General features: G+C 43.0%; 1 protein-coding gene and 1 pseudogene across 11 annotated transcripts in view; one reads left to right on the forward strand and one right to left on the reverse strand.

Moving 5' to 3' along the window:
* Positions 1-24617, forward strand: part of KIF16B (kinesin family member 16B) — a 289482-nt gene that overhangs the window by 24637 nt on the left and 240228 nt on the right. For 9 of the 11 annotated variants that reach the window (XR_015249352.1, XR_015249353.1, XR_015249348.1 and 6 more), the window contains exons 2-4: positions 13893-13962; positions 16568-16681; positions 22640-22756. Coding sequence is in view for 5 of the 11 variants with exons in the window: in XM_086701642.1 (XP_086557768.1) it covers positions 13893-13962; positions 16568-16681; positions 22640-22756 (301 nt within the window). In the remaining 6 variants the exon portion in view is untranslated. Of the gene's footprint in view, positions 1-6755; positions 6831-13892; positions 13963-16567; positions 16682-22639; positions 22757-24617 lie in introns of those variants that run through there. The other 2 variants (XR_015249350.1, XR_015249351.1) reach the window with 2 other exon arrangements.
* On the reverse strand, positions 5578-7098 carry LOC147582621 (UTP--glucose-1-phosphate uridylyltransferase pseudogene; annotated as a pseudogene).

Genomic DNA, 24617 nt, shown 5'->3' on the forward strand with positions numbered 1-24617 from the left:
AAAATTCCCTGCAAAGTGTCATTATCATCTTTAGTCTCAAGCAAAATTTAGTTCTTTTGGCTTTTGGGCTTGAATTTTATAGTGTATGAAATTCTTTACCAGTTTTTCTCAACTGGGCCAGGGTTCTGTGACAGAATTAAATTATGCCTAATGCCCGGAGTAAGGCATCCACTCACTATATGTAATGAATTGACTTTCCTTCTATGCTTCTAGAATGGTACTGGTTATACACCTTCCTTAGGAGAAGTGAGAAAATAGTTTTCAGTATATGTGCATATTTTTTTCTTCCCTTCTTTCTTTCTGTTTAATTGCAAATTACATTATAGCTTTCATGCTGTTTTGCTGCTTGCTCTTTCTTCCCACTTACGAGTGTTTTCAGTGACTCTGGTGTTCCAGAGTTCGGAAGAGGAGCCTTGGTAGGAAGCCAACAGCGATACCCTGAAAGTCACAGTCCAAATCTGGATTCTTGTTCTGGAATTGGGGCTGGGTGAGTTGGGCTCCATTCAGAAGAAGGGCCGAGCCCATCTAGTAAAGCACCCTTTCAGAAGGAGCTAAGAGGAACTACGCTTCCTCACTCATAGGGCCCCGGCTCCTCACAGCTGAGGGGGGCATCACAGATCACCCAGGTCAGTGCTTCCCAAACCTTGGTGGTTGAATATAGAGATTCCTGGTCCCCATCCAGGGGATTCTCACTTGGTAGGTCTGGGGGGGATGCTTCATGTGATTCTGTTGATCTGCAGGGCTTGGGAATCCTGGATGTGGCCCCATTGTCTTTTGGACACACCTGTGCTCTGACGGCGGCCCAGTGTCTTTCGTGTGGCCTGTAGGACCCTCCTTGGCTTCCTTTCTCTACTCTTGCCCCTCGGGAGTCCATGCACAGTAGCTGGGGGAGGATTTAAAAATGTAAGTGGGATTGTGCTATTCCCCTGTACTCTTAGCCCTCCTGTGTCTGTGGCCTGCTACCACACGTAAGTTCCAACGTCCTATAAAGGCCTGACATACTTTGGCCCTGGCTTCCTTTTCTGACCTCACGTCCCATTTTGCTTACCCCCTCTTACCTGCAGTCACACTGGCCTTTTTGCTCTTTCCCCCAAACCTCCTGCTGGTTCCTGCCCCAGGGCCTTTTCCCTGCCTTTCTGTTTATCTGGAATGTTTCTCCCAGATCTTTGCCTGCCCCTTGGCCTTCCTGCAGTCAGGCCTTTGCTCACACGTTAACCCCCTTGGAAAGGTCATTTCTAGCCACATGCCTCCCACTGCCTCTGCCTTCAATTCTATCCCATGACACTGTTTCATTTCTTTATAGCTAGTTACCAGTGTCTACGATGGTATTGTTTTTATTTTTTTCTGCTCCCCTCACTATAATGCAGATTCCAGGCAGACTCTGTATTGTTTACTGCTTTTTCCCACACCAGGAATATTATCTGGCATGAAAGGTACTAAATATTTGAAGACTGAGTGAATGCAAATATCCGCATAAGGATTTGTCCCAGATGAGGATTTGTCAGCCTCCACCTAAACCCCCTCAGGGATGATTCTGCACATGTCCAGGCAGCTCATTTGCATTGAGACAGCTCTGATTGTTATTGACACCACTCTGCCACAGTGGTGGCTGCCACTGGCCGGCATACTCTACCGCATGGATGGGGAGTTGGGGCGGTGGAGCCTGCGCTCGCCTCCAGATCCTCTGTTGCCGCATCGTGTTGCCCGGCTGCCAAAGTGCGGTCAGCACGTCCTCAAGGTTGTGCCCCTTCCCCAGGCAGCCTCCCACAGTCCCCCGGCCAATAAGGAGCATCAAGGCCCAGCCTGGGCAACTCTGAAGGGCCGTCATAGTTCAGGGCTGCCTGTGGGGTCAGTCGAGGCTGCCCTGGGGCCTGTGTCATCGCAGTTCCACTGTCTTCTCTGCTCGGTCCTGCTGCCTTCTCCTTTTTCCAGGTGTCCGTCCCAAGAGCACCCCACTTGCTAAACTCCTTCACAGTATCTGCTTCTCCGGGATCCCAACCTGTAGCAGTGGGCTTGTTGCACCTAATCTTTCAGGTTCATTACACCCTCTCCAGACCAGGGGAAATAAAAGGTTCACTTAATCGCCTGCTATATGGCAGGGGTCAGCGGAGGATTTCACTTAGCATGGGACGCTCGTAGCCTCTGAGACCGTGACAGCACTGCTGTCCTTGGCTTGTCCGTGGAGGCAGGCCGTGAGGAATGGAGTGGAGGCTCTGCAGACCTCTCACAGGCTGCCACTCCAGCTTGGCCCTTGGATGGAGGTCATGGTGCCGCTGACCTCTGGCTGACCGCCGTGCGGTGAGGTGTGCTGTGAGGAGCTGAAATGAAGTCAGGGGGATTGCCTTAAAAACCCACTCCAGAATTTTCAGTGTCTGTCTTCCCCGGGGTTTTACCCCAAAACTGAGTTGCAGGCTTTTATGATTTCATGGAGAGCAACTAAGAGTAGTCAACAGTTCCATGATCTTTGAGTGGTCAGGATCAGCAAGAGAGGTTAAGGAGAAGCTGGTTTCAGGAGAATAGCCCTCCCTGAGTTTGTTTCTACATTTAGACAAAGGTGAGGGGACATGGATTATGAAGCCTCTGCTGCTGCATTGGGTACTGAGGGTGCAAGCGTATTTGAAGACTCAGCTTAGTATCTGTCTGTCTGGGCTCTAGGGAGGGAGGCGAACCCACATGCATCTAACTGGAAGAGCCTGCTGGATGCACACCCCGGCTAAGACACGGTGGCATCCCGGTTAGCAGGGGAAAATAAAGTGTGAGTAGATCTCACGCGATATTTGGGATATAATTACACTAAAAAACCATTTGTTTATCTGAAATTCACATTTAAGTGAGTGTCCTGTATTTTATCTGGAGCCCTAATAAAAGGGCAAAGAGGCATGTCATGGGGGTAGCACAGAGGGACTAAGCAATTCATTGAGCATATGGGATCAGGATATAGTATAACTCAATACAAATATTGCATGAGATCTCATACCACTTACAGCTTCCTCTTTATCCTCTTAGAAATGCCTTGTACATCTGGAAGCATATATGTGTGCATATTCTTTATGCTTTATTTATCTGCTTACCTGCAAACTGGATCAAGGTCTGCACACTGTTTGCTACTTACTCTTTCTCCAACCGAGCAGTTTTCCTTGGACTTCTTTCCATAGTGGTACCCATGGAGGTCACATATTCTTTTAAAAAATGGTGTTTTATTTTTAATTTTGCTTTGGAGTGTCCTGCCACCAAAGTGAAGGCAGTTAGATATTCATAGGATGTAAGTTTGCATTTTTTATTTTTATTTTTTTTAATGTCTGTTTATTTTGAGAGCGAGAAAGAGAGAATGAGCAGGGGAGGGGCAGAGAGAGAAGGAGAAAGAGAATCCCAAGCAGGCTCCGTGGTCACAATGGAGCCTGACACAGAGCTCGATCTCACGGACTGTGAGATCATGACCTGAGCCGAAATCAAGAGTTAGATGCTTAACTGACTGAGCCACCTAGGTGCCTCTTGGCATTTTTTACTTTTAACTGAAGTATAGTTCACATACAGTATTATTTTAGTTTCAGGTGTACAACATAGAGATTCTACAATTATATACAAAGTACGTAAGTTTTGAGATGACTTTGGGGGATACTGATTGACTTCAGAACTCGGGGTGAGTAAGCTGCTCTTCAGAATCTTCTTGGATGACACTCAGTTTGGAGATCTGAGTACTATCCAGTCAGGCTGTCCATAATGGAGTGAGCAAATACCATCAGCTGACCAACTGGAATCAATTTGAATTGCTGAATAATTTAAAAATATTTCAAAATACTTGAATTAACATAGTTCCTCCCCCCCCCGTAAGCTTCCTCCTACTCACAAATCTGAGAGCTGACACAATTCATCTCTTTTCTGATTGGAGGTTTTACTCTTTTCCCTTCCTTCCTCCTTTTCCTTCCCTCCAATATTGATCTATATCTCAGTCTACTTATTCCAGCTGGTTCATTTGTAGCATCTTATGATCTAGTTTCCAGACCTTTCAAATAAATTACTCATTTATATGAAGGAGCCATAATTGACTTTTCGGTTGAGAAACCCAATTCACCAAAGTGGCTCGGGAGAGACATAGTTCATTTTGCTCTATTATCAAATCAATGTTCAAATAATATTTTAGGATTATTTATTTTCCTCAATATGAGAAAAATGTCAAGATTTATTTCCCATGTTTCTTAAATGTCAGAGGAAATTGACCTGAGCTGGGGGAACTCTCAATGCCTGGTGTTTTACAGTTCTCAGCTGAAGGATTAAAAGACAAAGCACTGGGCACTGATTTTGAGTGTTGCCCTTGTGCTCAGTGGACTCAGGTTGTGGATTATGAACAAAGCTGGTTCTTGCATCTCTGGGATTCACTAGACTAATTGGAGAGGTGACATTAGCAAGGATGTGGCCCGTGCGATTGGGGATGAACTAGGCAGGTATATGAAGGGAAATGGTTTCTGAGGTTTTATGATGGTAGGTGAGTCAAATTAGACTCGAGAAAAGCCTTTCTCTGGAATGTGGATGGGGATTGGTTGGCACCGTAGCGTGTGGGAAAGCAAGAACTGAGAAGGGGGTGCATAGGGAGGCTGGCATTAAGTAGGGGATGCACGTGGAGATGGCTAGGCTTGGGTAAGAGGCAATTTTTTAACTTTTAGTCAGCCCATCACATTCAACAAGCATTTGATGAGCACCTCAAAGTTGCAGGCGCTGTGCTAGGCCTGCGGATATAAACCCAAACAGGTAGGGTCCTTGCTTTTTAAGAAGTTCAGGGTCTGGTGGGTAAGACAAGTAAGAGGACGCTCTAACGAGGGGATGGGAGAGAGGGCTCAGCGAAGTCTCTCCAGACGTGTGAGGTCTAAGCTGAGTCTGGATGGCCGGCTGGGAGGGGGTCAGGATGAGGAGGTGGGATTGATACAGTGTTGAATGACAACATTAGTTAGGGTCAGAGCAGGAAGGACCTTGTATACTGCTGAGAGTTGGATTTTATCCTGTAGCCTTTGAGAAGTCATTGAAGGAGTTAAAGCAGGGGAGCCTCAGGGTGAAATATGCAACTGGGGGAATCCCTCTGACAGCAGGGTAGAGTGTGGATGGGAAGGGAGAAGGCTGGAGGCAAGGACACTGGCGAGGTGGTGGCAACCCCAGATGGAGCAGTGTCTGTGGGGAGATGTGGCATGTGGCCAAGGTGGGTAGATGGGTGGTCAGTTTCACAGGACTTAGTAACTGACTGTTGGGTGTGGGCATGAGGGAGCGGGAGGTAAGGCTGTTGGTTGGAGTGCCGCATGGACCTTGAAGTCACCTCTGACGGTTGAAGGCTCTGCAATGAAGCAAAGGCCATGACAGTAGCCTGTCTCCAGCGGATGAGATCTTGAGCAGGGTTGGTCAGCAGGTTGTGGAGGGAAAGAGACGAACTAACTTTTGAGATCTTCTTTAAAGAAGAAAAGCATTGCTTCCATTTGTGCTTTTCTTAGACTAAAATCATGTTGCAAAACACTCTAAAAATTAACACCGCAGTAACAGTAATGTACCTGCCTATTTTAGAATCCTACAGAACATTTTATTGTAAGAAACGATTTAGCCCATAATTAGTATGAAGTGTACACAGTTTTTTTCATTGCCGTCGTCCAAGATAGGAAGGTTCCTAAATATAATTTCGTTCTCCAGTACTGCTCCAGGGGGACGTCAATTCAGTCACCGTGATTAACGGTGATGATAACCATTCTTACCAAACGTCGATCCCCTGGAACTGCGAGGTGATCCAACTCAAGCCTATCTCGTGTACTTTCAAGTCTCCTTAGAGAGTCCTGAACCTTTGTGAAAGAACTGCCTAATTTAACCAAGGGCACTGTAGGAAAATTCCCGCTATCCACTCGTCAAAGATACTGCGTTAAGGCTGTGAGAGGTTTGACATCACAAGCGAGAGATCTGATGTGGTTTTGACAGGCAGAAACTGCCTTGTAGGAACATTAATACCTTGAGTGTTAAAATCTTTTCCTGGCATCCCCTACTGCAGTTTCTGACAGAGCGACATTCAGCCCTCCATCCGGTCTCTGAATTCACAGTGATTTCCATGTCAATATCTTCTCCTCCTGCAGCCTTTTGACGGCTGCAAGAGAGAGATGGATCTCAGGTTGTTGGTGTTAAATATTTTGAATTTTGATGAGATTTGACTTCACCAACGGGTGCTTTTGGTATTTGAGTGATTTCCACTAGTCACCAGACTTCATACTGAGTGAGTGAGACTTCGTACCCTTTACCTTGGGCATGTATTTTATTTGTGATTTCCAGGACAAAGTTCGCAGGGTTTTCCATTGGCTGGGTTCATTAGATGGTTAAGAATATAAAGTTCCCCTTTGGCACCCAGATTATCTACGTTAGACACAGAAATATAGTCTTTTCCTTCTCCTAGAAGGGTATTGAGCCAACCAGAGTTGTAGAAAGTGACATAAATGTCACCATGGCCCGGGGTACCAAGCTTCTGGGTTTTCCTCTGAGTAAGATACATCTTTGGCTACAGGCAGTAAGGATTCTTTATTAATCCTTGGGTACCTGCTTTGATTAAAAGTGTAGATTTTTCACATGAAATGTTTGTTCTTTAGTATTTATTTTTGTATCTTCATTTGTGTTAAAAGTGCTCATTAGCTTATTAGAATAAGAGGAATATCTGTTCAGAAGTTCAGTTTGCTGAATGGTCAGATCTAAAAAGATATTCTCATTTCAAACACTGTCCAATTTTTTTTGGGTCTTTGTAGCCCATGCTGGTTCTCAAACTGCCGTTGAGTTTCACCACCACCAGCTGGGGCATCACAGAAAATAAATATTGTCAGGTAAGCCCTGGCCTTCATCTTTTCATAGCATTGAATGGAATCTTCTGGAGGTCTTTGGATTTTTCCCCAAACCACAGCAGGTCCCTTTTCTTGGAAAAAGCTATGAAATAGCTTCTGAAATCCAGTAAGTTATTTTTTTATTGTGCTCAAACTCATGTGATGATGCTGTGGTGAGTATTTTTTCTAGTTTCTTCAAAGATAATTCCAGCTGTTGTTGAATGACTTTTTGGAACTGAGAAGCACCATTTTGAGACATGACTTTGCTAAGATCTCTCTGAGCTGTGCCTCAGTTTCCATAACTGGTTCCTGCTTTCTTACTCCCTGGGTTTTTAAATATTCTGTCTTCAGTCCATTTTCCCCCTAAGTAATTCCCTTAACCTGATTTTTTTTAAGTTTATTTTTATTTATTTTGAGAGAAAGACAGAGAGCAAGTCGGGGAGGGGGCGGGGGGGGGGGGGGAGACAGAATCCCAAGCAGGCTACATGCTGCCAGCATAAAGCCCAGTGCAGGGCTCAACTCCACAGACTGCAAGATCATGAGCCAAAATCAAGAGCCGGACGCCCAACCGACTGGGCCACCCAGGTTGCCCCCTTACTCTGATTATTTTTAAGAATGACTTCAAGGTATTGGCAGCAACCTTACCTTGACAATTGGGAAACAGTCTGGGTATAGAAAGGGCTAGAAACTGATAGCTTGGCAGGGTGCTGGGAATGAGGTAACTTGGAAGTCGTGACAGTCAGATGGCTTCTTAGATACCAGTAAGTCAGACATTTGTCGTTTTTGGTCAGAAGCCACTGTACAACTTAAGAGCAAACAGTAGAGACAGTGTCAGCCAGGCTATGTCCATATTCTGCCATATAATTTTATAAGTAAAACTTAAAGGTCAAAGTACAAAGGTAGTGAGTTTCCCAGTGTACCAAGTAGATAGATAACATTGGGGAGTAGGTCTTACGAGCAGTAGCATCAGGCTTATCATATTAAGATAATGTCAGCATAGCACTTTACAAACTTTCACATTCACCAGAATCACTTAGGGCTCTCGTTGCAGTGCAGGTGTGTGGTGCAGCCCGAGAGCCCTCATTTCTGACAGGCTCCTGGGCTGCTAATGCTGCTTGTTCTTGGGCTGCATTTTGAGTCATGAGGGTATGAGCTGGGGCTCCTGTGTTTTTTGGGGTACAGAGCTCTTTGGGCAAGTAAGGAAAGCTGTGGGCCCTCGGAACAGTGAGCCTGCCACCTTCCCCCTCCCACGACCACATCCCAGTGCATATGATTTCAAGGTTGTGAACCCTTTGAAACCCACCCAGCATCTTCAGATTTCAGAAGTGGCTAATAGATGCTCAGATGATGTAATGGTCCTTCAGTCAGTATCTTCTCTAGTATATTTTATAGTGTGGATATTCATTTAAAACTAGGAAGGTACTGCTGTGGTTACCTACGTTTAGAATAAATGATCACGTGGGAGGGCCCCTTAACTCGCGCTGCTCCAAGGGTGTAAGGCTCTGAGCCTTGGAATTGCTTTACCTGTGACGTCTAGCAAGAGCGGTGGGCATGGTGTGAATGGCATTTCTTCATGTTTTGTAAGTGAGCATTGACCAGTGGTATGAGCACCTGTCGTAGTCACTTCTAATCTTTGATCCCTGGATGATTTTGTGCTGCCGGCAGGTATTTGTTGATAAGAGTGGTTTTAAAGTGAAAGATCTGGACACATTAGGTTAGTGACTGAGAGCCGACCCACGTGCAGATGGAAGGGCTGGAGATGTGGCATCCCGTGCGTTACTAAAACTAATTGTGTAGCTCTCTTGCTGGCCACGACATGCTGTTGGTACTTACGTGCTATAAGAAAGGGGTAGTTTGGTGAAGTATTTGTTTTAAGACCACATGAGCACAGGGTGTCCCTGAGGCAGTTCTCACTTTTGGGTGAGATCTGGGCACCATGCGCATGGCAGGGATTTCATTTATTTGTCTGTCTTTTAAGCCATTGTTCTGTTTCATCCAGGCCTAGACTTCTTCAGACTGGCTGGAAAAGTTAAATCAGGCCGTAGGAGTCCATTGTAGTTCTTGAATGATGTTTACAACAGACTGTTTGGGTTTTATTATTCAGCCTGTTCATCCTAAGGTTGCCAGATGCGTTGTTCCTCCACCCCGGGATTATTTTTAAGTAAATACCAGATGCCATGTTATTTCACTTATAAATATTTCAATGTGTATCTCTTAAAGGTTGAGAGTTTTAAAAAAAAGCATCATGGTACCATTATTAAACCTAAAACGGTAGTAATAATTCCTTAATATCAAATTTTTAATCAGTGTAAGCTTTTCCCTACATATCTTATAATTTCTAAAAATGCCTTTTCTGTTTGCACTGAAGTCCAATTGGTTGATAGGTCTTTAAAGTCTTTTTTTTTTTTTTTGTTAAATCTGTAGGTCCCCCTTCCATCTTTATGCTCCTTGCAGTTTATTGTTCTTGTTCTTGAATAAGCTGGGTCCCTTATCTGCCCACCTGCCTAAAAGCTGGATTTTGCTGATTGCCTCCTTGGCATTGATGGATGGATTCCCCCTGCCCCCTGTGTTTCCTGGCAGATCACGGTCCATCAGGTCTTGGGCAGAGTCAGTCTTCCATGTGGGAGGGATAAGATTTCTGCAGAGGGGTTCTGGTGTTGCAGTTTGGATGCCCAGGGTGTCTGGTTGTCTCCTGGTGGTGGAGTCAACAGCCCATGATGGTCACTCTCTAAAGCCATGAGTTCACCAGAGTCGCAAAGTGCTGACATTCTAATTCTTCTGTTCCTTCTTGATGTATTAGGTAGAATACCCTGAAAAGAGAAACTTTCCCAAACAACTCTTCGGTTACCATGGAGTGCAGATTGTTTGGGAAATGCAGGTGGGGCGTCTGGGTGGCTCAGTCGGTTGAGCATCAGACTCTGCTCAGGTCATAATCTCACAGTTCCTGGATTCAAGCCTCACCTAGGGCTCTACACTGACAGTGTGGATCCTGCTTCTGATTCTCTCTCCCTCTCTCTGTCCCTCCCCTGTGTGCATGCACTCACATGCTCACACTCTCCTTCTTTCAAAAAGAATTAACACTTAAAAAAAAAATGATGGGGTGCCTGGGTGGCTCAGTCAGTTAAGCGTCTGACTTTGGCTCAGGTCATGATCTCACAGTTTGTGGGTTTGAGCCCCGTGTCAGGCTCTGTGCTGACAGCTCAGAGCTTAGAGCCTGGAGCCTGCTTTGGATTCTGTGTCTCCCTCTCTCTCTGCCCCTCCCCTGCTCATGCTCTGTCTCTCTCTCTCTCAAAAATAGATAAACATCAAAAAAAAAAAAAAAAAACTAAAAAAAAAGGAAATGCAGGGTAAGTGCTTGAATCTTCCCCTTTATTTACTAGTTTTTAAAATAATGAGGTGATTCTTTTGATTCTCCAAAGGGGACATTTGGTTTTTATCTTTTAATTATGAGCTCATAATTTATGCATATCTCACGCGTTTCAGTCTACTGCAGTTACTGTTCTTTCTGCCGCTGTGCTTTGTCGGCGGCCACTTATCAGGTTGACTGAGTCCTTTTGCTGCGGCTCTTGTCTTGGTTATTTCTCACTGTGTAACACAACTTAGGAGCTCCAAACTCCTAAGCCCCCAAATTTAGGGGCTTAAAACAACATTTATTATCTCACTGTTTCTGTGAGTCAGGAGTCTGGGTGGGGTTTACCTGGGTCCTCTGATGGCTCAGGGTCTCAAGGCTGCAGTCCAGGGCCTTCCAGCCTGGCTGGGGGAGGGACACTTCCAGGCTCACCCAGGTGGCTGCTGGCAGGCCGCAATTCCTTGCCATGTGAGTCTCTCCCAAAGTCTCGCAGTGTGGCAGCTGGCTGTCCCCATTGCCAGGGCTCTGAGAGAGACACCCTCAGGAGAGCCAGCAAGTCAGAAATCAGAATCATTTTATAACCCAAACTAGGAAGTGACAGATCATCACTTTTGGGGTGGTAGTGTTCTAGTTATTAGAAGTGAGTTTCTAGGTCCAGCCCATTTGCTGGGGAGGGGATCGCACAGGGTCACAGATACCCGGAGGCAGGGATCACCAGGAACCATGTTAGACGTTGCTTATGGACAACCTGGACAAACCAGTAACTTTTGATGTGACAGCATCCTGCTTTCTTGTGTGAGAAGATAGTTCAAATATTTGGATCGAGTCTTTCTCCAAAGAACCCTGACACTAAATGGAATTTAGAGACTATAATTTGGGCATAAGATTCTAGGCCTTTTCAGAGGACAAAGCTAGGGAGTACTTTCTTTTTCTTTCTCAATTTCAGATAAAGTTTATGCTAGCCCCATTCAGATTCAGGACGAGAGAGTTTTTTTTTACTTAACCTCATCCATCTTATGTTTGTATCTCTTTTCATCTAGAAACCTTGGTTCTCAAGGCCACAGCCATAATTACTCCAGTATCATCCCATAATACACAAACAGAAGTCTCCAAATGCCGACACTTACTTTACCATCAAATATATGATTACTGAAAATGCTTTAAGACTTCTTTATAGTTGTTTTTCTCTCCGGGCTATATCCCACTGCATTCTACAGTCAGATTCTAACATATAATGGAAATCATCTCACACTGTGCATGGCACCTGGGTGGTTCAGTCAGTTAAGTGTCTCACTCTTGGTTTTGGCTCAGGTCATGATCTTGAGGCTAGTGAGTTTGGGCCCCACATTGGGCTCAGTGCTGACAGTGCAGAGCCTGCTTGGGATTCTCTCCCCCTCTCTCACTGTCCCTCCCCTTCTTGTGTTCTCTCTGAAAAATAAATAAACTTAAAAAAAAAAAAAAAAAGGCAAAACCTCTTTGACTTCGGCTGCACCAACTTCTTACTCAGCATGTCTCTGGAGGCAAGGGAAGTCAAAGCAAAAATGAACTATTGGGACCTCATCAAAATACAAAGCTTTTGCACAGGGAAGGAAACAATCAGCAAAACTAAAAGGCAACTGACGGAATGGGAGAAGATATCTGCAAACGACATACCAGATAAAGGGTTAGTATCCAAAATCAATAGAGAATTTATCAAACTTAACACCCCAAAAACAAATAATCCAGTGAAGAAATGGGCAAAAGACATGAATAGACACTTCTCCAAAGAAGACATCCAGATGACCAACCGATACATGAAAAATGCTCAACATCTCTCATCATCAGGGAAACACAAATCAAAACCACCATGAGATACCACCTCACACCTGTCAGAATGGCTAACATTAACTACTCAGGCAACAACAGATGTTAGCAAGGATACAGAGAAAGGGGCACCCTTTTGCATTATTGGTGGGAATGCAAACTGGTGCAGCCACTCTGGAAAACTGTATGGAGGTTCCTCAAAAAATTAAAAATAGAACTACCCTACAACCCAGCAATTGCACTACTGGGTATTTATCCAAGGGATACAGGTATGCTGTTTCGAAGGGGCACATGTACCCAATGTTTATAGCAGCACTGTCAACAATAGCCAAAGTATGGAAAGAGCCCAAATGTCCATCAATGGATGAATGGATAAAGAAGATGTGGCACATATATGCAATGGAGTATTACTCAGCAATCAAAAAGAATGAAATCTTGCCATTTGCAACTATGTGGATGGAACTACAGGGTATTATGCTAAGTGAAATTAGTCAGAGAAAGACAAACATCATATCATTTCACTCATATGAGGACTTTAAGATACAAAACAGATGAACGTAAGGGAAGGGAAGCAAAAATAATATAAAAACACGAGGGGGACAAAACATAAGAGACTCCTAAATATAAAGAACAAACAGAGGGTTGCTGGAGGGGTTGTGGGAGGGGGGATGGCTAAATGGGTAAGGGGCATTAAGGAATCTACTCCTGAAATCATTGTTGCACCATATCCTAACTAACTTGGATGTAAATTAAAAAATAATAAATTATTAATTAAATTATTAATTAAAACAATTATTAATTAAAATTAATTAAAATTATTGATTAAAATAATAAATTATTAATTAAATGTCACACTGTGGTATGCCAGTTCACTTGCTTCAGCTTACTTTTATGTTTTAGGTCACTTTATTTTTATTTTTTATTTTGAGAGAGAGAGAGAGAGAGAGCGCGCGCACATGCACATGTGGAAGGGGTAGAGAAAGAAGGAGAGAGAGAATCCCAAGCAGGCTCTATCCTGTCAGCTCAGAGCCTGATGCAGGGCTCAATCCCATGAGATCATGACCTGAGCTGAAATCAAGAGTCAGATGTTCAACTGACTGAGCCACCCAGGCACCCCTTTTATTTTTATTTTAATTTAATTTTGTTTTTTAACATGGAACACATGACCTGCCCTTCAACTGCACTAACACACTGATCTGTTTTAGGTCATTAAAAAGTAATCTTGTTTTATTTTCTTATAATTCTAGCATCCTAGGTATACTTTTCTCCACTTTGCATTCCCCTCTTAACAATACATCCTGGCTCCCATTCCCTAACAGTTGATAGAGACCTTCCTCATTCCTTTTTCAGTAACCGACCACTCCATTGTATAGATACATGGTTATTTATTCTCCAGAACTGTTCTCAGGAGTCCTGTGGACTTCCAGTTCTGCTGTTTTCCAGGCACTGCAGTTTCTGAATGTATATGGAAAGAAGGTGGGAGGAGGTGGCAGTGCCCTGGCTGCTTCTAGAAGCAGCGCCTGTTTGCGACCATTCATACCAGTTTTCTACTTGGTTCTCCTCTTGGGTGGAGGGGAGAAGGTGTCTTTTATAACCAGGTAGGTGGGGCTGCTTTTTTCATGAGTCACACAGCCCTCCACGGTTTCTGTCATTTAATTTACACTCCTCTTGGCTGGCAGTTAGAGATTCTTCCAGGTTTTGAGAACACATTATTTGTCAGTCTTAAGTTTTTTGATGGTGGCATCTGTTTTGTGTGTCTTTGTGTTTGTATTAGTAAAGATTTGGGAGGAGTGGTGTCACAGATTGTGCTTCAGATGCCATTTAAAAACAAACCCCCATATGTAAAAAGTAAATAAAACAAATGTTTTAAAAACAATCTTTTCTCTCCTAACTAGTATGAATTTGTGTTGCAGGGAAAAGGACTTGGAAGCCAAATTCATTATTCAAATGGAGAAAAGCAAAACAACAATCACAAACTTAAAGGCAAGTAGCAACCTGGCCACGCTCCATGAGCCTCCATGTTTGTTTTATTGTCAAAATGATTTCTGGGTAAATAAAACACATCTGCCATTTCCTTACCCCTCCTTCTCAGTTCAGCTAGCCACGTCAACTTGTACTTGTCTAGGGCTCAGTCATGAAGTGAACGGCTATGTTTTATCTCTTCTCCCGCCCCCTAGTTTTATTTGGTCTCAGAACCTTCAAGCTGTAGCCTTGGTGTGCAAACTCACAGATTTAGCCCCGACTACACAATGTTATCCTGTATCCTGTGCTAGATTCTTAGCCTGGCGTCTAGCTGCATTTTGTGAATCATTAAGTAACTGTTGGCTCTAGATTTGTTTCCATTCTTTTTTTTTTTTTTTAATTTATTTATTTATTTTGAGAGAGAGAACACGAGCAGGGGAGGTGCAGAGAGAGAGGGAGAGAGAGACAATCTCAAGCAGGCTCTGCACTGTCAGCGTGGAGCCTGCCATGGGGCTCGAACTCACAAACCATGAGATCATGACCTGAACCAAAACCAAGAGTTGGATATGACCAACTGATCCATCCAGGTGCCCCTCTTTCAATTCTTAATGAAAATAATCATGTTTTTAAACTTGGCAAGGGGAACTTACATTATTATTAAAAACTCAGGGAACGAAAGATTTAAAAAAATGGATTTTTTGTTTTGTTTTTTTTCTGGAAAGGACAGTCCAGGCGCATCTGGGTGGCTCAGTTGGTTAAGCGTCCCGACTTCGGCTCAGGTCATGATCTCACGGTGCCTGGGTTTGAGCCCCGCATTGGGCTCTGTGCTGAGGGCTCAGAGCCTAGAGCCTGCTTTGGACTCTGTGTCTCCCTCTCTCTGCCCCACCCCTGCTCACACTCTGTCTCTGTCTCTCAAAAATAAACAAACATTAAAAAAAAAAAGAGTTTTGAAAAAGTTGGAAAAACCCAGAATTTTCTAGCATGGCATATTTCTTCCTTTTGCACTTAAAATATCCTATTCTTTCCTTTGGTCAGTGAATTTGTTAAGAATTGTGAATACTTTTCACTTGGAGGGAGATATGAGTGTAAAATTAATAATAGTAAATCATATGCTTGGTGGACTCTGCCCCTTTGTCCTCCCAAATTTGTCATTAACTCACAGGTTGGGGTTTCGGAGGCCTGCTGCTCCATGGCCAAGTGCAGATCAATCTCTAGTTGGATTTCTGTTAATTTGTGGCTCAAGGGACTAGATACTTTGGAATCTCAAAGTAGTCTACTTGATCTCCAGTGATAGAAGCTGGGGAATGCTCCTCTCTTCCAATTGGGCCATGCTCTAGATAATTTGATAGGCTTTCTTTGAGGCTCCGTGTCCCTTTGCCCCAGGCATTCTCCAGTGGAATGTCTTTCTTTCTCCTCTGAGCACAATCCTGATACCTTCTAGCTCTGTCTGGCCCCACCTGGCTTGCCCTCCTTTGACCTCCCACATCTACTTGTATTTCTGCCTGTCATCACTTGACCATCACCTCCTGTTAGTTACCTTTGCTTTGCTTTGCTTCATGTATCTGTCTGCTCACCATGCTTTGGTACAAGTTTAATCTTTAAAAAATTATATTTACTGGAACAGAGCTAAGAGACCCTTGGCTTTGGATGCTTCTCTTCTTTGTGCATTATGGAATCTATTTTCCTTGATTGTTCTGGTGCCTTTTGAGTTTTACAAACATTTCCTTGTCCAATTTAACAAAAACAGATGTCCAGATTTTTAACATTTTAATAAGAACCATAGAAATTGTGTATTTATAGAGTCTGAATTATATTAGAAAATATGATGCTCATTAAATTTTTTCAGCATGTGTCCAGGGAACTGTGTAAAGCATTGGTGGCTTATGATGATTTTTAAACATGGTTTTTGGCTCAATTTAGGTATATAGCAAGGTAGACAAGATACATGCAAATATCTGCAGTAAACTCAGAATATGTCCTGGGAGAATCTAGCCTCTCGGAGGTGGGAGCAATTACTTCTGGTTGTAGTGCCCAAGGGAAGCTTCATGGGAGAGGAAGCATCCCACCTGGAGTTTACAGTGGGGCCACAAAGCTGCACAACTCTAGGGGGCTCTAGTCACATCACCATCTATGTGAATGGCACCCCTTGGAGTTCTGTAGACCCTGACTCTGTTGGTTTTGGTTGGAGGGAACAGTAAAAAGAATTGAAGCCAGGAAAGAAATAAGAGTCTGGCCAGAGTGTTGGCTTCATATAAGATAATCATAATAAAAGTCCAGAAAAGACGCCTTGGGTCATATCATAGCCTGGATTGCTGGGAGGAATTTGGGATCTCTCTCTCTCTCTCTCTCTCTCTCTCTCTCTCTCTCTCTCTCTCCCTCTCCCCCTCTCCCTCTCCCTCTCTCCCTCCCCCCCCACCTCATCCTTCCCCTCCCCTCCCTTCCTTCCAACCTTACCCCCTCCTACCCTCTCTCTCTCCCTATGTATTTAGGAGGGTGTTCAGGAGGAATTAAATGCTTTTTTAGTCAAGTGATCATTATACATTTTTAATGGATTTTTCTTTTTCTTGAATTGGATAGATCATTTAGCTAGCAGTGCTCTTTACATTATTATCACAATCCTGTCTAGATACCAGAAGGAGGGACTGGGGACTCAGGAAGAGAACGGACGAAGACCTTCACCTATGACTTCTCTTTTTATTCTGCTGATACGAAAAGTCCAGATTATGTCTCACAAGAGATGGTATGATATTTTCATAATCTTTATTTTGATTTATTTCCATATTGAGGAAAAAAATGCCCATCCTAAAACTCTATAAAACATCTTGCTGATTTTTTCTCAATATAATTTATGTAAAATCTACCTCTGCTAATTTAGCTTTGTTACATAGCACCATTAAGCCTGAGAAGAATTCAGTCCCCAAAAAGTTGATTTTGTTTTTCACTTCTAAGCATGATGATCATAACTTCCCCCCACCCTCCCACCCCCAAACTTGGAAAGGACTACCGTTTTGAAGGAGCTGTGCAAATAAAGCATTTGGGGAGCGCCGTTTGTATATTGCTAAGCCCAGCAAATAAGCCGCTCAGCTCTGAGTCCTGCTGTGATGCAGGGCTCTGGAAGTTAGATTTCAGACCAAAGCCCCACTTCCTGTGGACCGTTTTAGGATTCTCAAAAGAAGGGTTCTAGAAGGAATGGGCATTTTGTTCAGAATTTTTCTAGAATCTAGAATGTAGCTGTAATTTGTCCAAGAAACCGGTGCTATAGGGTTTTATGGTCTAAAATGTGGATGTGACATGGCATAGAAGAACAGATTCGGAGATCCTCCCAGGAGACCATTGCATATTGATGCTGCATGTGAGCAGACTAAGGGGATTTCCCTGGGTGGGACCAGTTGGGTGTTTAAACAGAGTAGAGCTATGGGGAAGCATCGGTACAAGGGGAGGAATATGGGCTTCTTCCTGGCTTCTTAACAGTTTCTTCAGATATATTGCTTTAGGACTGCATGTGTTACAACTAAGATAAGAATTCCCGTCTTGCCTACCCTGGGTTATAATCCATGCGGTGGCATCTTAAAGTGGTATTATTGTCTAGTTGCTGGCAACTTCGTGTGTCCATGTTCCAGAACCACTGCATTGACTAGAGCATGTTAAAAATGCAAAATCTGTACCAATTCCAGACCCCACTGAGCCAAACTGCATTTTTTAGCAGATTTGCACACCTCGACATTGGAGAACTTAGCATTGGTTAAGCACATGGTTTGTGGAAGAAGTCGGCTTATAGAGGCAATGTAAATGTTGGAGTTAAGATAGACAACTTAGAGAAATTATTCAAAGGAGAAGATTGGAGTGTTTGTATCCAGAATGTGTGGGTTCAGCATCAGGGCAAAAATTGAAAGGATGACAGCAATAAGATTGAGAGCCATAAAGAACGATTAGCTGCCTGGGATGAAAGAGGGGCCAGGAACTAATGTTGCTTGAGTTTGTGTTGGTGTCTGAAACTCTGCTTGGCACTCATGTACTTGTCTCACTTCATTCTCAGAAGGCCAGGTTTCACTTTAGCTCCGTTTTTCTTTGTCGAAGAGACTCTGAGCTTAAATAATGTGCTCAAGTCCATACACCTAATGGACTTAATAGTAGCCGAGATGAGATCCTGGGGCTGATGTGTAGGGCAGGGGAGATGCCACTGGAGGGTCTTCAGGGCATAAGGTTGGTTTGTTCTAAATGATGGATGAATAGGGCAGCCTTATTGATGAATAAATGAGTGAGGAGTGTTAAAGAACAAAATTCAACCGAGTAAATTTGAAAATCAAATTGGCTTTATTCATCGATTCATGAATCCTGCAGCATCCCATTCAGCAAGTAGAAAGGAACTTTGAAGAGCTGTACAAGATGGAAGGATTTCATAGGCAGAAACAGGGTGGGAGAAGTAGCACAAGAAAAGATTGTTTCAGGCAAGGTCATCTTCCCTTAGGCAGAAGAGTAGAGGGTGTTGTTTAGGTGGATCACCTCATCTTCCTCTGGGGGATGGAGAGGGCCCATGTGGGAGATGACCTCATTGGTGCTGATCAGAAAATTCCTGACCGACCAGTTGAGACTGCATATCTGGGGGAGGTTGAAACTGCAGTTAGGTTAGGTATTGAACCCCAGTTTGGTGACTTGGCCTAGCATAAGTGACTCCATTTTGGGCCTGTGGTTTTCTGTTTCACAGCAACTTTGCTGTTGAGGTAACTGGATTGGTCAACATTGGCAGCTAGGAATAAATAGATTGGCAGCTGGTGAGGAATAGAATGTTATAGATATTGGAATCCAGATTTGGGCTTTAATACAGGAATAAAAATGAAGTGGCTGGTGTGAGGGAATTTGTTCAGGGAAAAGCCAATTCATTCCACAGTCTTCAGAATGTCCTCAAGAGATGATGGATGAAGAGCCAGGAAGGTTTCCATGTCTAACTTACACAGCAAACGGTTGGATTTTCCTCCTTATTTAACCTGAATTTGAGGCCTTTTGGGGACAGAGGGCTGTGGTGAGGGAAAGTCCATGGGGGGAGGAGCAGAGCAGTGTGTGACAGCAGGACCTGGCACGCTGGAGATGCTCGGTAAACATTTGCTGACTGACAGAAGTCGTTTACAGATGGTGGTTAATTTATGGGAACAGATGACATTTCCTGGTTCTACAAGAGTCAAGATCAGGGAAAGAGTAACAAGTTTAGCTCTTTTGAAAGTTAAAAATAAATGCTCAGAGTTTAAGAATAGTTTTAGTTTGTGCAAAGCTTCTGATAGGGATAATTTCCATGCTTCGAGTGATGGGTAGCGTCTCTTCTCAGGTGTTTTGCGTTTTTCGACTATATAAATAACCTGAGATTGTTCTACTAAATTACAAAACTAAAAAAGCGTGGTGATGTATTAGTAAATACAGTACTACTTTCTAGCAGAAGCACATGTTAATAAAGTCAGCATAGATACAGGAAAATACCTATTTTTTTGAAACTCTATTAAAGAGAAGGGTAATCTTCCCTCACCCCTAATGTTAAAAATAGCTTCAATTTTGATTACTGATTAAAGTTTTCATGCTGTCATCTCTGGCCCAGGATTTGAGCTGTCAGGTTGTACCCCTGCATAAACGGGAAGATGCAAGCTTAGCATGATGTTGGTCTTCTCTTCCTCCTCCTTTTTATCCTTCTCATCTGGATAGAGGGGCATCTTGAGGAAATATATCATGCCTATTACTAGAGTTCAACCTAAGTTTCCCTTACTGTTAAATAGCAAGTAAGATGACCAGTAATATTTCTTCCTTACAAGTTAATTTTAGATTTGGAAAAAAAAAAAATCATTGGACAATTTAAGTCTGTATTCACATAAATTAAAGACCATTAAATAAGGTCTGATTTTCTTAATGGTTCTTCAAAACTCCAAAGGGAGGCTTTGATCTCTTTGATTCAACCTTGGAGAAACTTGAAACCTAAAATCTCCCAGTTGACAAGCTGAATGGGTGAGTCTTTTGTTTTAACAGTGCCCTCTTGTGGGCAGTTCCCCTCAGTTGAGGCCCTGGGATGCCTTGGATCGCTCTGGAAATCCATTTGAAAATCTGTGCTCAGATATACAGCTATTTGGGTCACCTGGCCAGGTGAGGATCTCAGCCGGATTTTGATGCCAGTCGCCAGTGCCAGTCGAGGAGGGGAGAGCTCGTCTCACAATGCAGCCACTCCCTCTCCACTTTGGTTTGATATTGATGCTAAACAGGTCCTTCCTGGCAGCTGCACTGGGGTAGCCTGTTTTCCTTGCCAAGAACCCCAAAGATGTGGACAGTGTCCCGCTGCTTCTCTGGGTCCTGGGACAACTTTGGGTGGGTTACTTGAAGCTGAGACTGAGCCCGGCCTGGGTCTCGGTGCATCCAGACCTGCGTATTCTAGGCCTGTTTTGCAGTCATGTTCACCAGCACCAGGACCCTCCTCCTCCTGTCCCAGGCCCCCAGATCTGTTGGAGAAATCCAGCTGAGTTGGCTTTCTGGAGAAATAGGTAACAGTAAAATGGTGTGTGGGATTTTTTTATAAACATTTTTTTTTAATGTTTATTTCTGAGACAGAGAGAGTGCAGGAGAGTGTGAGCAGGGGAGGGGCAGAGAGGGAGGGAGACAGAAGATCCAAAGCAGGCCCCATGCTGACCTCAGAGAGCCCTGTGCGAGGTTTGAACTCACCAAATGTGAGATCATGACGTAGCCAAAATCTGACACTTAACCGACTGAACCATATAGGCAGCCTGGTGGGTGGGATTTTTAATCCTGGGAAAGAATTTTATTTTGAAAACGTTGGGGTTTGGTTTAAATATATTTTCAATGAGTTTGTTTCAGCCTCAGACAAAGGTATTACAGAAGATCCTTTTTTTATTCTTTGAGAACTTTATGGAAGGCTGTACTTCCTATCCAGTGGCACCCCATGATAGGGTAAAAATGATGTATGATTTTTATTTTTTGCTTAATCAAAGAGAATTGAAGAAATATTTAGAGTTTTTCCTCATGTTCCATATACCGTGGTGAAAACTGATTTTAGATAGGTTGTCTGGAGCCCTGAGCCTCCCTGGGATTCCTGGCTTCTGCCTTTTCATGGTTTGTGGGAGGAGGTCCTTTCAGGGAGGACTGGGGCCTCATGCTTGATGTTGAGGGTGTGGGAAGAGGACACTGAAGGGTTTAGCACAGGCTTTGGGGTCAGAAATACCCAGGTGCAAATCCCATCTCTGCCACTCACTGTGTATGTTCACTCATCTCACTTCTCCCCCTGAGAAATGGATCTAAGTGATGCTTAATCACCCTGTAGAATTTTATGAGGACCAATATGCGAACTCCTTGTGACCTGCTATTACCATTGAGAGTTGAATAAGTCATCAGAATTTGAGAATAGGACTAGAAAATATCCACTCTTAGAGCTGAAATGGATACAAATTAACAGTATGAATGAGACTGGTCATTTTGGAAGTGACTCAATTGAAATGATAGTTTGGAAATCTTTGACCGAGAAACTGAGGAAAAAAAGCAAGATGGCGGCAGGATGGTACCTGAAGAAAGCTGAAGTCCGGTTGACTGTTTATATTTTGTCCTTGGATGATAAGCTGTGTTAGTAGCAGGGATAGTTTATGTGGAGCTGAGGTTGAGGGGCCTAGTGTTTATCAGCCTTGTCTAAGGATGGGTGTTCTGGCTGCAGGGCTTAGAACCCTGAAGGGGAGATGATGGGTCTCAAGTTCAGCTGATTCAGCATCACTCACACAGACTAAACATTCCTGAGGGGTTAATGAGGCTCCCACCTTGGACTGTGGTGACGCCACAAAACAGTGCCTCACTTTTCCTGGCTCTAAGAACCCGATCATGCTTCCTCTCTGACAGAGGAAAGGGGCAACGTGAAGGCTTGTGGGGTTTGGGCAGCTTTGGTTGGTCCCCTTCCCAATTGGGTGTACTCAGGATGGCCACACATGTCGATTGGCCTCACTGACATCAGTTGTCTGGGCGAAGTATTTGTCCTTCATCCTGTTTCATTTCCCAGAGTGTCCCACTGCAGCTGAGTGGTACATCAGACACAGTCTCAGGCCAGTGTAGGCACAACCCCAGACCCCACACAGCTCCTGTCCCTGCCTTCTCCATCTGAGGCCAATATTCAAATAGGAGAAAGCATCTGGACTCTAACTCAGGGGAGCCCGGCCTTCCCAGCCTCATTCACACCCAGCCATCACTCAACCTTCTGAGACTTATTTTGATGAATAGCCGGACTCTTCAAATGACAGTATTGATTTGGCATGCTTTGGGCAATAACTTCTGGCTGCAGTGATTTTTAGGTTTTGAATATTTAGCTTCTGGAAGCTCTGATAGAATGCACAACTTTGTAAGTTTATTTAATTCTGAAATGGTAAATCATCATGCTTTAAAAGCATCTTTGCTTCTTAGACATGACTGTCATTTTGCCTTGTTTACATTCAGGAATTTTTTGTTAAGTAGGAAAAAGGATGGGGTTGCTCTTTTCTTCCTTAAAAAGTTTCCTTTTGATTAAAAACTGAGGTACATACATACTCTGTTGTTAATAGTTGTGCGAAGATTTTATTTATGTGGTGTAATACTTGCAAGACGAAAGTAGCATTCAAGAATATTTGTCGACATTAAAGGGGTTCTTATTAAAATCTATGGTAATTGTGTCTTTTGTGTTTGTTTTTCCTGCTTTCAGGTTTTCAACACCCTTGGCACAGATGTCGTGAAGTCTGCATTTGAAGGTTATAATGCTTGTGTCTTTGCATATGGGCAAACTGGATCGGGAAAGTCATACACTATGATGGGAAATTCTGTACGTTGTTTTACACTGTGGGAAGAAAATTTCTTATTATCTCTCTTTGGACTGATAGAATTATCTCTTTTATCTACTTGGTCTGTACTAACTTGCTTTTCATGTTCTGATCATTCTTTAGCAATAAGATAAAACTCAGTAATAAGTTGGACTAAATTTCCTTTGAGAGATTTTAAATTAGAAATAGTTTTAAGTTTATAAGCATGAATAATGGATGCAAGTCTCAGTTCATTTTCCGTTTTTAAAGGCTTTATAATCTTATCAAAAAAGTATGCTGGGCCCACAAGTAATTTATTCTTCTTTTCTGCCAACACAACAGTTTGAATAAAATTACTGAACTCTGTTCTTTTTAAAATTATTCAAAACATATTTTCCCCAAGAAAAATGTAAAAAAAAAAAAAAGAAAATCTAACTCTCTGGTGGGAAGGTACTACATAACTCCAGCATATACATCAAAAGAGAATTATGTAGTTTGTATGGAGTCTATGTAATTACGGAGTATGTAGAGTTTAGTAGTTATGCTGTATAAACTAACAGACATTAAAGTTATACTTACCCCAAAATATGGAAAAGTAAAAGCTATACATTATTGCAGGAACTTTATCTCGTTCTGTGTTTTCTCCAGATCTAGGTAGTGTTTGTGTGTTCTATTTATGTCCCAGTAAAAACTCTTCACTGCCTGTCCGACCTGTGGCCAGTTCTAGATGTGGAGGTGCGAGCAGAGGGTCACAGGGCTTCCTGCTGGCAGGCACATGGTGTTTTTAGTGCTGCAAGTTTGGTGGCTCATGGAAGGTAGTGGTAGTGCGTTCCTGAAGGAGGGTGGGTCTTTCCAGATGAAAGTATTTGAGTGCCTGTGACCTGGCTTCTTAAATTCAGCCTTTTCCTTTACGGAAGTAGATGGATGCTGTCTTGTGAATCCTCAATGCTGAACAGAATGGAAGAATAAATAGGAGAGTGAACAGTTAGGGTCAGGAGTTTCACATTTCCTTTTATCATTACTTCTCCCTTCCGAATTTCCCACTGTGCCTTTACAAAAAAAAAAAAAAAAAAAAAAAAAAAAAAAAGAAAAGAAAAGAAAAAACCTTCTCTAAAAAAATGAAATTTACATGTTGATTTGTTAGTAGCTATTTTACTTAAGTTAAACATTCATAAAGTACTCCTAAATTACACCTGTTTTTCTCTGACCTTTCGGTTGAGTAGTGTTTGGGTCTTCCTTTTTATTTTGTTTTTTAAAGGAAGAACAAAAAATATGGTGAAAAGCCCAGTTTTCCTTGATAAGAATTGGTACCAACTTAATGGTATAAGGGAAAAAAAATCTCTTAAAGCTGTAAAGATAATTCTTTTTTTAAAAAAAATTTTTTTAATGTTTATTTATTTTTGAGAGAGAGAGAGACAGAGCATGGGCAGGGGAGGGGCAGAGAGAGAGGGAGATACAGAATCCGAAGCAGGCTCCAGGCTCTGAGCAGTCAGCACAGAGCCTGATGTGGGGCTCGAACTCACGAACCCACAAACCGTGAGATCATGACCTGAGCTGAAGTCGGATGATCAACTGACTGAGCCATCCAGGCACCCCACTAATTCTTTTATTTTTTTGCTGGGGTTGGGGGAATGTTGGGTGAAGATAGAGAGGGTCTTTGGAGGGAAACACTGAAGCTCTGAAGTTTTGGTTTCCTGGCAAGAATACTTGGCTTCATCTTTAGCATCGTTCTGAGGTTTGTCGCTTGTTAATGCTGGCTGAAACATGAATATTCCTGAAGATGCCCACATTGTATAAGTAATATGATGTTATTAAAATCTGTCTAGGAAGGCCAGTGCAGGGATTAGTGCATCAAAGGAGGGACACACTACATGTTTTAATGTG

Source organism: Puma concolor, chromosome A3 (genome assembly GCF_028749965.1).
Source record: "Puma concolor isolate L17-30 chromosome A3, mPumCon1.1.hap2, whole genome shotgun sequence".
Lineage (NCBI taxonomy): Eukaryota > Metazoa > Chordata > Mammalia > Carnivora > Felidae > Puma > Puma concolor.